The following is a 13,777-nucleotide window of genomic DNA, read 5'->3' on the forward strand; positions in this document are numbered from 1 at the left end:
CAGAATTTCCAAAAACGTGAAAAAAGTGAATACAATAATACTCACACAGCACTATAGCGGTTCCAAAACGATTAATTTGAAAGGCAATTTTTCTATAGAGACTTCTGCAAACTTCAAAGGGATTTGAGGTACGTCTCTTGAACGATTATTTTTTTCTGATCAAGGAATGTTTAAGCACCTTTTAACTTGCTAGGAATCGTATGTTAAACAATAAGACCTCAGACAAGTTTAGAATATTGAGGGTTGTCGTTCGTATGCGGACAAAAAATGTATCTCTTCAAAGGAAAGCAATTAATTTCTCCTATGGAGATATTTAAATGGTGTCCCAAAAAAGTTTTGCTTCGAGATTAATTTTACTTACACTAAAGAGTGCATACTTACTTCTCTTGAGCTAATGTGATGATTTCTATTGAAATGTATGCACAATCTTGCTGGAATATTTTTTTTACTTGAAAGAAGCATTTATTCAGTCCATTTGCAGTAATGATTCAAATTCAACTTGAGAGAATATATTTCTCAGTTTATAAAAATATTTCTTCATGAATTTGGGAGAGCAAGATTTTTTCACATCGAGATAATGTTCTTCACTTTGTAATTTTTATTTGTACTGTACAGTACTGCACAAAATTCGAGAGTAGTTACTGTGTGAATTAGACTGAATTCGAAAAAGGGTATTGAAACATTTTAGTTGAATCGTACACTTGTCAGATCATTAATTAAGAAGTTGACATTTACACTCCAGGATTGTGAAATCTATTGAGTTATTGATGTTGCCATACTGGTAACTTCAAAACGCGCGTTGGATTCAATCACGCTGAAGCATATTTCAAATAAGTAATATGCATGCTTAAGAATGGCACATAAAGCATATGAATGGTATTTATATGAAAACGTGGAAAGTTAAACACAACTGTTGGTTAAAGATATTCTCTGCTTTGATAAAAGAGAACCAAAGACAACCATTTTATGAAAACAATTCGTACAAAGTATAAACAGTCAATTGATGTTTGATACGCCATCAAAAGTTCTCAGCAATCCCGAGAAAACTTCAAAACTAATTGTAAATCTCTCAATTGATCCAAAATAATCATAACACTTCAATTCAATGCTTTGAAGATTCACTGTTGTTTTTTCTTTATTATCTCCATGCATTTCTAACTCGTCCAAATTCATTGGCCTAGTAAAGACATACATATTGAACTGCAATCAAATACAAAAATATTTCAACACCTTTTAGAAACCGTTACGATGCTAGCCGGCGCTTTGTAAGATATTAACCTCTGTATAGGTCTCGTCAATTATGAAATTTCTAGAGTTCTTCAAACTTCTTAAGTGTCCCACGCCGGAGGCGTGTAGCGGAGAAGGCGTTCTTCCAGGGGCAATATCTTTCACGACAAATTGCTTAGGAAGTCAAGATGTCAATTATGAAAGGAGTGTATACAAGTGGGGTGTTGATATAGGTGTCTGTCAATTGAAATAGTCTTAAGACGAAACATTATAACTCAGTATATAATATATAAGCGTACTGATAATAGATTCTGCAGTAAAGTAAACTGACGTTGACAAATCATTCAACTCACTACACAGGTTAAAGCAGACAACTGTTCTGGTTACTCCTTAATGATGGTAAGTCGGTTTTTCGACAAAAATTTATTAGACATCGATTTTTTTTTGTTTAAGTTGATAATTTCACTTACAAAAATGGCGATCCTTTACTATAGCTGGTATAGAAATTCTATTTGCTCGGAATAAAACCCATTAATCTCCCTATATTCGATGTACAGCGTGGGCAGAATTAGATACATTCAAATGGAAACTTCTGTTTTAAAACTAGATATATAAAAGATGATGGCTGTATCAAATTTCATGACAAACTCATATGGTGCTCCATCCCGTGTCGGGAATGAATCAATCAATCGGTCAATCAATTTATTTTCTCATTATCAGTTTAACAGGTAGATGAATATAATACAAAACATACACATTAATACATACATATTGAAAAGGCAAAGGATTAAAACACGAAGTTGAAAAATTCACTCACGTCATGAGGGCAGAGATCAACCAGCAGCCCTTTTATACTTTGTTTAAATTCAATCCTATGTAATTCCTGCATATCTGATGGTAGATGGTTGAAGAGCCTCATCGCCATAGTAAAAAAGCTTATATGAGTAATTTCCAGTCGATGTTGTGGCATAAGAAGATTGTGGCCATTTCTGGTCAAATATTCATGGTTGCGATTGAATTAAGGGATGTTATTTTGTGGCTTGATGTAGACAAGACATTGAAATATGGATAGAGCCGTAATGATTAGTATATTAATTTTTTTTATATAGAGGTCTACAGCTGTCACTTCGTTTTGCTCTTTCCAGGATTCAAATAGCCGTTTCTTGCAAAATTAATATTCTTTCCCAATCAGTTGAAAGTCCCCAAAAAAACAATCCGTATGACAGCTTAGACTGAAATGTCCCCATGTAAGCTGCTCTCGAAACATAAGAGTAAACAAATTCATTGATTCTACGAAGCAGGTAAAGAGTGCTGGACAGAGAGATCTTTGATGTGTTCTTTCCAATTAAGTTTTTGATCCAGCGTTACCCCTGAAAACAGTGGATTTTTGACTGTCCATCACAAGTTTAAAGGCAAGACCTCGTTAATCCTTAGCTCGCACAAGTTTCGACTTCCGAGAGTTGTCGTTCATAGGGGTGAGACAGTTGGTTAACGAAAAAACAGATTTCAAACAGATTAAACAGATCCTGTTGGTACCAGATATTTTTCGCATGTTTCATTGATAAATTATCCACTTCAACTCTCACAAAATTTTGTATTGTGTTTCAGATGATGTCCACATTCGAAACATTTCCATTTGGGTTTCGAAATATGTTGAGCGGTTCTGGGTTTAACTGATATGTTTTTTCATAATCTTTCAAACACGCATTCGTACGAGTAGCATAATATCCAAGATCTATTTCCAGATCTTCGTTATCTATCCTAGGCTTTCCTGTGGTTATTTTTGGAAGAAATGGTCCATGGTGCAAACAATTATTAAACAGCCTTTTCACTGTATTACGATTCGGTCCCTCTTTTTCCAGATACCTTTCGACAAATAAACTGCATGTCTGGTTGAAAATTCGGTAACATTCGCCATAGATCATGATCGAATTCGTATAACCTAAATGGGACATTCTTCTCATGAGTTCATGAACCGTGAATATCACACACCAAAATCGCTAACATCATACAGCGGTTTCTATAATAATTTTCAATTTCACACTAGCAAACTTATCATTTCAGTTTCCGTTTCATTGGACTGATACAAGTGGATAAGAATAAAACATTCACTAGAAACATACCACTTAATAAAATACGATAAAACTGCTGTGCTGTCTAGTTCAACGTATTATTACTACGCACGACTTCATACGAGCATCACAAAAATTTCAACAGAAGAAAACAAGGTTCACCGGTCAACGGTACTCAAGAAAGCCATGAATCTCAGTAGCACAAATGTGAACAACGTGGACCAATCAGAACATGATCAGTCGCTTTCACCAACATCCCTCCCATCAACCCTGCCACCGTCCCCACTATTACTTCCACCAACCTCCGAATGTGTTAATACGAGTGAACATGTAGCTAGGCAGTCAGTTGTTGCTGAGACTTCGAGATATAGCATTTATCCTCGCAGTCGAATGCATATACCCCTGATGATGTATATCTTCAGGTTTCATTTTACTACGGCCCAACCTCCCGCATTTTGTTTTCTTCATTCGGCCGTGGTGCCTATGTTTTTATATCGGGAATAGATCATTTACGTTCGCAAAATCGCACATTGAAAGGCAGGACCTCGATATTATCTCACCCCTCACAAGTTTTGACATCTGACGGTTTTCGTACGAGGGGTGACAAAGCAAAGGTAGAGAAATATACACATCATCCTGTCAATGAACTTTTTGAAAGATATGGAATTATTATGTTCATAGTGTCGAAATATTTACATATTTGCATATATTTGAAAATGTTTCAACATAAATCTACTGAAGGTCATTCTACATAGCTGATAAAAAGTGACGCTTTCCTTCACAATGCGCAGTATTCTTGGTATTATAATTTCAACTCCACTGCAGCACTATCTTCAGTAGTTTTTAAATAACTTCTCATCTCATGAAGTTTATTTTCTAGCGTCATTTGTGAAGCATCTCAATGCAAAAATAAAATTGAATTTGTGGTTCTCAACACCATTGAACCAACAATGAATTTGCGTCTGAAACACAAAAAAAATAGCACATTTCGACCACCCACGTCTACAGTTGATTTGTGAGATAATGGACAATATTAATGTCTAATTCTAAATGATAAGCGTGTAATGGTATGATAAATATGGAATTTTCAGGTGTATATTAAAGTTAATTTGCAATCTTGTTTGATCACTAATTGAAACTCATTTGAAATTCAATATGCTGGGCAAATATATTCATTGGAGTAATTCAATAAACAATGATTTTTATGAAAAGCTCACTTTTCCTTGTTTGTTAACGGATATTTGGCACACTGACTAAGGGTAAATTTATGCAGCATCAATTTCCACCTTAATTTTCATTCCAACTTTAACTATGAAATTTTCATTGAAATATAATAGATATCTGATGCGTCACTTACTATTTCCAACGCAATCATACCATAAAATCATACACAACGAAGTCAACCCATTATTCCTAACACAGGTGGTATTTTGTATATTGTGAATACCTTGTACATCACAATTACTTCAAATCATAAATAATGAATACTTATATGATGTTTGCAATTTTAAAATGATTGACAGCGTGCAATTTATATTCACTACGAATAGTTGACTTTCCAAAATTCTGTGGTTATGGTCATATATTTCTCAACTGAAAATCAATAGTTTACCTTTCATGTTGAAAGCTAAAGTAAAAATGAAGATGATAATTTATATTGCAGAAATCCAATGTTGAGAACAAAATATTCATATGAGTAGTGCTTGAGAGCTGAATAAATAAACAATTAACAATGGCATCACTGAAGAAACAGTCGCTAGATTGCTCCTTGTGCGTTATATAGCCTTTAGAAATAATAAAAAATTTACAAAAAACATTCATATATCACATATTTGAAATCTCACAATGGTAGGTAAAAACGTCACATCAGGTCAAGTGAATAACATGATCAGTGAACATAATATTCATATATCACATTACAAATTATCAAAATGTCACCAATATATGGTTAACAGTTTTATGCAAGGTATCACATAAAATGAATGTCACAGTCAGTAAAAAGTCACATCTAGAGTCTCATTAGAGATATATATCACTGTCTTTTGAATAGGACAAACAATTTGTTGAAATAGAATAATTATAACAGATATGAATATTTGCGGTTTCTATAGTAAAATGATTTCTTGAAATATATCTCTGTCATAACTATTCAACCGATGTTTTACATGTTTCTTAAACTTACCGTAGTTTTCACTAGTTTTTATGGTTTCAGGCAGAAAATCGCAAGTTTTTGGACCCAGATAGCTGCAGTGCCTATGTCCCACTGTTTTGTTACATTTCGGAACCACAACAATATGTTTTTTCCCCTAGTATTGTATGGGTGATTTGAACGTGTTATTTTAGTTTCAATTTTGCAACATTTTTTGGCAATAGAGTTGTCTAACATCGAAAATGGCACTATCTCTATATAAATTATCGCTTGGATACATACTTCCTTTCCCCAAGATGATTTTACGATTTTTTTTGCACTATATTGAGACAATTTAATTGCGTGTCATTTACCCCTACTCATCCTATATTCAGATACTCAAATACATTTCCGAAATCGTTTGAGGAATAACTGTGCAGCAGGTCTGGTGCACTATTTGCTTTTACATCGGTCACTAATTTCTTCATAGTTTATATTGTTTCTCTAAAATTATATAAATTGTTTTCACCTCAAATACGACATGTGACGTTGAATGAAGGTTATGTATAAAATGTTATGTATTCGTATTCTTGAAATATTTTTGTGACCACGATATACGGTATCAAAACATACGGTATATGACTAGCTTCAATATACGCGAGAAGAGTATCGCATATCCGGTTGTTGAGAAAACTGCTTGTTTGTAATTTATGTTTTCCCATTCATTTCAACACGCTTTTATTAGCTTCACCTGTATGTATGTATGTTTGTTTGTCGGTTTGTTTGTAACTCTCAAGCTGGAGATCTGAATTTGACAGAATTATCGACATTATTGCTTGATCTATTCACGGGCAGATGGCGGTGTACGTAACCTCCTTGATATAATTCGAACTGACTTTACATGTATTTCTTGATTTGAAAAAAGTATGTTTTTCAATAACACGCGCGCCAGCTGCCTTCCTTGGGCTTGGTAGCTGATTTTCAGGCTCGGAATCGGAAAATATCAATGATAATTTTCCTAAACAATAAACAACTGGTTGATACTAAAGTCTAGATGAAATAAATATAGTTCAAAAAGACTAAAAAACACACTTTCATAGCATATGAAACTAAAAAATGGCAAATAAATATAGTTTTAAAAAATAAAAAAACACGTTTTCAAAGAACATCGAACTAAAAAGTTAAAAATACTTTTTTCAAAATGAGCTTAGTACAATAACGAACGAAAAAAAAACAGTGTTATTATAAATATTACTGGAGTTTTTTCCAACACCAAATCGTTATTTTTACACCTCGACACGTTTTTCGATCACCAAGTGATCATCTTCAAGAGTTTCATGAAAACGTTATTAAATTTGAGTGACATTGTGATATTCATTAATATGGAATGAGATTCACAAGTTTAATGAACAATCAAAACGTTATTTTAACACCTCGATCACTTGGTGATCACCTTCAAGAGGAAGATCAAAGATCAGTTTTTTCTTCCTCTTGAAGATGATCACTTGGTGATCGAAACACGTGTCGAGGTGTAAAAAAAAAGGAAAAATAACGATTTGGTGTTGGGAAAAAACTCCAGTAATATTCATTACTACACCAAAGGTTCCAAACAGTACGTCATAAGTACAGTGTTATTATGATAAAAGCGACGGGAGTTTGATATACCAAAAATATGACACAAAAATATTTTCACAATAATTCTAGTATTTTTCGTTCGTTATTGAATTAAGCTTATTAAAAAAAACATTTTTTACTTTTTTGTTCAATGTTCTTTGAAAGCGTGTTATTCAGTTTTTTAAACTATATTTTTTTCATACTTAAATGTGATGATTATAATTATACAAACAAAAATTAATAGAACCATATGGCTCTGCCCTATGTGGTCTCACGACAATATAATTATATTGACGTAAAAAAAAAACTGATTAAAGGAATATTTGTTGCAAATTATTCATCTATTTCACTCAAAATTGGAAAAAGAGATACTTACAATAGAAATACAATTGGATGGCACCAAAATTATTCGAGGTGTTTTGCATTCTACAAACATTCAGTTCGGGTTAGTTCATTCACATTTCTTCATTATTGAATTAACATCTCATTATGTCTTCAGAGAGAAATTATTGGAAACCAGTTCCCAATGAGTCAAAATAATGAAAAAAATAATATAAAAAGCAAGAGCGTTCCAAGGTTATTCTTCAGAGCAGAATGATTTTATTAAATTCCATAAATTGATACTGAAGAAATTTACTGAAGATATTTTTGGAGCGGAAATGATTTTTTGTGTAAGAGCATCGCCTAAGAAATGTTGAATGACGTCGACGGCGAAACAGATTTGCCTGAAAGGGTTATAACTGGTGACATGGCTATATGGTTATGACATCAAAACCAAAGTTCAATCGTCCCAATGGAAAAATCTAGTGGAGCCAAGACCAAATGTTGAAGTTTTGCTCAATGTTTTCTTCGATTACCGTGACGTAGTGTATCCAGGAGTTCTTTTCATATTTCGAAGTAACGCTCCGTTTGCGAGGAGAGATACGAATAGAAAGTCCGGTATTGTGGAACAATAATTCATGGTTGTCGCATCACGATAATGCACCTACTCAATGCTTGTTCGCAACTTTCGTCCGAAAACAACACCATTATCATGGATCGAACACCGTATTCACCAGATTCGCCCCCCTGCGACTTTTTCCTATTCCCGGTATTGAAAAAAAAAACATGGGTGGATGGCGTCTCGTAACGAATAAGGAGATGAAAATCGAATCTCTAAGGGGGACTAAATAAAAATTCATGAATGAATAAATATTTTTCGGGAAAAATTAAAATTCATTTTATTTTTCGAACTGAAAGCGTATATCTTAAAAGAACTCATGAAAAGTGAAATCTATATATACAGGTTTTATCAAAATTTGGATTAAATAAAAAAAGTAGAGTCGAAAGTAGTACAGCATAGGCGGTAAAAAAGCCCAACATGTTAAATTTAAAATAAGCGATACCACTCCGTAACTAATAAGGCACATAGTTACTTCTCCAGTTAACCCTCTAGAATAGCTTTTCTACGATTGAATTTATATGTATGCCAACAATTTCATCTATATCGATATTTCTTTTCTGATAAATTGTACGTATCATAATAGAAATTCAAATTCAGGACAGAGTGACTTCATGGAACCGCGGATTCTAGTTCATTCTGCAACTTTTCAACAGTATTTTAGTATACCACTGTTTCCGTTTCTGCAACATCCTGATCACAATTATAGAAGTCTGTGTCAAATGAGACCACTCACTATGCCAAAGAAAAAACATCTTGTTGAAACAACTCATCCATGCCTGAATGCCTCCAAGTGAAGGAATTGTATTCCTTGCTTCATACCTACACTCATATCCATCGCATGGTAGCATAACAATAAAATTGTTATATTTGGAATAACATATCTCTTACTTTACAGTAAGATATATATTCACAAACCTTTCCGTATTGAAAATCCATCTATTTACTTCGTTTTGACAATCGAAGTGCCTTTGTCAGCCAAATTCTCAGTATGAATTATTTTCCAGAGAATTAATTCAGTTACACCCGTCCATTTCCAGTAACTTAACTGTCGTGTTATTTGCTGTCAAATATTGCTCAAATTGACTGAAAAACTGTTGGTAAATTACTGATTCATAGTAATTGAGAAAAAAATTAGAGATGAGTATAATGAATCGCCCTTATTATTTCAATTTCATTTCATGAAGGATTTTTCAAACAATCTGTTCAAATAATGAACTTTGAATATTGATAACCCCTGAAAGGATCAACTGAAGAAAATTGAAGGAATTACAATCAATTTCCAACATAGTCGAAGGACTTGATCACAAAAAGCACCCATTTTTAACGCTATGCGACCTGACAAAGGCCTGTGACTGTGTATCGCATACTATATCAATTGAAAAAAATTAGTTACTATGGTGTCCAGGGCGTAGGTCTTAAGCTCGTCCAGTCTTATCTCACAAACAGGTACAAATATGTTGAAGTGAACAACTAAAGTCAGACCTCAAAGAAATCAAGCATAACGTCCATCAGGGTTCCATTTTAGGTCCACTATTTTTCTTGATCTATATCAATATTCTATGCAGTTTACTAAAACCAGTAAAATGTACCTTGTTTGCAGACGAAACGACTCTATTATGTTCTAGAAAAAACTCCACCAGCTTACAACTAATGGCGTGAGATAGTGATACATTAGCGTATAAATGGTTTGCTGCTAATAAGCTGACTCTGAATAAAATTAAAACTCAAAATTTAATGGTATCTTCCAATACAAATATACATCTATCAAGAAGTATACATTTTTCAGGATATATATATATATATATATATATATATATATATATATATATATATATATATTATATATATATATATATATACAAACAGGAGCCAACAGGAGCCAACCGCACATGTGCGGTGGCTCCTGTGCATTTGTATTTCTATCTTTTGGTAACCAAGTGTTGCCCATCCTTACACTTGGCTGCACCAGCTGCACCATACTGATGATGGGCCAAAAGCCCCAAACACGTGTCTATGGTTTGCCACTTTCATGAGTGCTATGTCCAATATTAACTTATGTTTATATATCAAGACACTCAATAACTTTCATATTTGTATATATATATATATATATATATATATATATATATATATATATATATATATATATATATATATATATATATATATATATATATATAAAGTTTCACCTGAGTAAATTTGACTGACATTGTGATATTCATATTCATTCATATGAAATGAGATTCGCAAGTTTAATGAACCACCAAAACGTTATTTTAACACCTCGATCACTTGGTGATCACCTTCAAGAGGAAGATCAAAGATCAGTTTGATTTTCCTCTTGAAGATGATCATTTGGTGATCGAAACACGTGTCGAGGTTTTAAAATGAAGGTTTGATGTTGGAAAAAATTCCAGTAATATCCAAACAATGCATCACAGGTATGAATTAGCAATCAGTAAGAGAAATTCACTAAAGTTACATTTGTATAATCATCTTCACTCATCTCTGAAGTCATCAAGCCTCGCAAAATTTAAATCTACTATTGAGAAGTTTTTTTTACAACACTGTTTTTATAACATTGAGGAATATATTGACAAGGCAGGGTATTTAACTCATGAAAGACCTCATTAAATGCTTGGTTTATTGATTTTGCATTTATAGTTTTATTTGATCTAGTCTTTACTTTTATATGAATATTTCTTTAAAGATGATTTCATCCTTGTAACTCTAAACAAGGACTTCTGCATTCGCGACTTTCCATAAATGTACTGTAGTATGTAAAATGGACCAATAAATTACCTGTGATCAACAAAAAAATATATATTCAATACATTATGGTGATTAGAAACGACCATCTATAATGAAAAAATCGAATGAAAATCCTTCGATAATGCCCCACAAAATTAATTTTCTATAGTCTGCAATCCTCCGAATTGATTTCTGTCGATTCTCCGCTAATCGCTCTCTTTTATCAAGAACGAGACGAGAATTCGATTCACTCTTCCACAGGATATCGTGATGAGAAATAATTGGATTTTTTTTTTCTCCCTAATTACAGCCCAACGCAACGATCCTTTCAGCAGAGTGATTGACTGCATCACTTACTGTTTATTCAACTTGTTGGGGATGGATTTCTTATCCAAACTAGTTACCTGGAACCACTTACGAAGGCTAGTTTTTGTTCAATCATATCAGCTTATCACATTCCAATTTTATTCAATCTAATGCAGATTCTTAAGCAGATATTATGTTGAATAGTTGTTGATTGTGAATGTTTCAACTCTGATTTGTAGTTTGGTCATGTACGAAATTTTCGAAATTTATTAGTGTAGGAATCACAATATATTCAGTATTTGCATTAGGTTTTTTTTATATCACCGAATGCCAAATGAAAGAACGTTAAAAAAATATCATGCCCTCTCATTTTGCACCCTTACAATTTTTGATGAACCAAGAATCAGTTAGTTATGAGAAAATATTTCTTGGTTAACAACACAACAACGCTGAGGAAACTTCAAAAAATGTATCTGAAGAAAGTGTTCATGAGTTTCAAATAAAAATGTCAGTGCAAAATGAGTTGACGCTGATAATATAGGCTGATTGGTGAAAGAGAAATGTGATAAACTTACAACTTACAAAGTTGAAGTCATGGAGGAGCAAATTTAGAATACGAAGAGAAACGCAATCTTGTTGGGATCGAAACAAATTGTGTTTCAACTTTCTTCACTAAAAATTTTATACACCTACACTACCTAGTTGAATTCCAATGAGGTGATATTGACAACAATTATTGTAGATGAACAACATGTTTCAAACTATCGACTCCAAATGAGTAAGGTAATATTGTTGTTTTCATTGATGAATTAACGTTATTGAATATACTTTCCATTTTTATTTATTATTGGCATAATTTTCATTATTGGATACATCAGCAATTACTGGAATTTACCCCACAACCAAAACCTAATATGGCTCGCCAAACTAACATCTCATATCCTCAGTCTTTTCAGTAGCAAAACCTAAACGGTGAAGGACATTCCAATTTACTGAATAATCCAGTTGAGCTACGCATTGGAATTGCTATACAGTTAGATCCTCTATTGCGAAATGGGGTAGTAGCGTTTCAACGAGAGGGGGTTCTTCCTTCGTTGCGACTAGTACTACTCAGTACTAATGCAACACTTTCTCGATAATAACTTCAACGAGTTGATGGACGGGACGGAAAGGTTCTCTAGAATAGCCACACATATTCTCCGATTTGGTTCCACTGGACTTTTTTCTATGAAGATACGAAGCGAAAAATAATTTCGACAATAAAAACTCATTACCGAAAATTACATTATAATCTTTCTTCATCTTCAATAACTGTTGAAAATGACCACCCCCTGCTCGGACGCAATAATCCAATCTTCCCTCATCGACTCGCGAACTCTTTCAAAAACACTAGGATCGATTATGGAGTTGTTACATTTTTTAAAATATGGTAGGTCCAGTGTAGTACTCCATACTTTTATTTCGGCTACGTTAATACTTTGTAAATAATCAAAATTGTTATTGTCGAAATTTTTTTTTGCCCCGTATCTGCAAAACAAAGGGCTTTATCAAAAATCATCGAAGGACAAAATATCCTTAGAATACTGCATGTTCAATAAACACCCTGTATGTTGTATCCAGATGCAAGTTTGGGATTCAATGTGGATCCCTCAAACTTTGACTTACGTGCACCACATTTCAAACTACATGGAATCCCCGAGTATTGCCAAAATTTAAAAACAGTTGTATCCCAAAGCTATCTTCCGTAGAAGAAGAACAAGATGGGGTTATTAAAAATTGAACAAAAATTATGTATTAATAAATTAGAGACCCCCATCTATCCAAACATTACAAAGCCTTGGGCAGAACCTCAGAACTTGCTAGTTGAAACTAAACTGATGAGTTTAGAACTGAATTGCGTATTGATCTATATACCTCTATCTAACTGTTATTGTTATTTCTTCTTGATATATATATATATATATATATATATATATATATATATATATATATATATATATATATATATATATATATATATATATTTATATCAGTTTGTGGAAGGAAAATATATAATTGTCAAGAAATGGGTTCCTAGACCATGCGTTTCAAACGCTCAATATAGAGTCAAAAATTTCGTTGCATCAACCACCCAATTCTTACTTGGTTTGTCCAGCTCATTGGGGGCGGATCCTTCGTCCAAAGTATTGAAACTGGGAGACACCATAGGGAACAGTGCCAAAACAGCAAGAAGTGGAGCCACTCCTCGTTGCACATACATACACCGAAAATTTTTCATCACTCAACAAGGGCAGTTAACACTAGCCAGCAAGCAATCCAAACATCGAACTGGTTATTACATAAATCAAAGTACAGGTAGGTGCACCAATCTATGACTTGGGGTAAGACACGTTTCGCATGTCAACGCGTATTTGAAATAACCGCGGTAGCCCGTAAGAAGCGTTCTCCAGCGTTGTCCGCGACATACTAAGCGTACCATCGCGTTCAACGCCGCCTTCGATTGCGCGTTACCTTGTAGATTTCGGCGGCTCGCGCTTTCAGATGAAAGCATGCTGTGGACCGCCGGTAGCAGCATCCTTGACTTTCGATTCGAAAAGATTTTGACATGCTGATACGATGTTTTGCACGGGATTTTCACTTGTTATGGAAAACTGCGACTCTCGGTCATGGAACGAGAACGGTATTGGAGGCTGATCGCTAGGTTGGCGGATGTTATAGAAAATATACTGACACTGT

General features: G+C 33.7%; 1 protein-coding gene across 2 annotated transcripts in view; it reads right to left on the reverse strand.

Annotated features, from left to right (window-relative positions):
• Positions 1-13,522, reverse strand: part of side-IV (sidestep IV) — a 794,218-nt gene extending 780,696 nt beyond the window's left edge. Inside the window, exon 1 of one of the 2 annotated variants that reach the window (XM_074171285.1) lies at positions 13,184-13,522. In XM_074171285.1, coding sequence (XP_074027386.1) covers positions 13,184-13,319 — 136 coding nt within the window. In that variant the 5' untranslated portion in view covers positions 13,320-13,522. The remainder of the gene's footprint in view (positions 1-13,183) is intronic. The other variant, XM_074171284.1, reaches the window with a different exon arrangement.
• Positions 13,523-13,777: the final 255 nt, after the last annotated feature.

This window comes from Leptinotarsa decemlineata, unplaced genomic scaffold (assembly GCF_025532065.1).
Source record: "Leptinotarsa decemlineata unplaced genomic scaffold, Ldec_3_MD MMD2_tig00000010_RagTag_RagTag, whole genome shotgun sequence".
NCBI classification, from domain to species: Eukaryota; Metazoa; Arthropoda; class Insecta; order Coleoptera; family Chrysomelidae; genus Leptinotarsa; species Leptinotarsa decemlineata.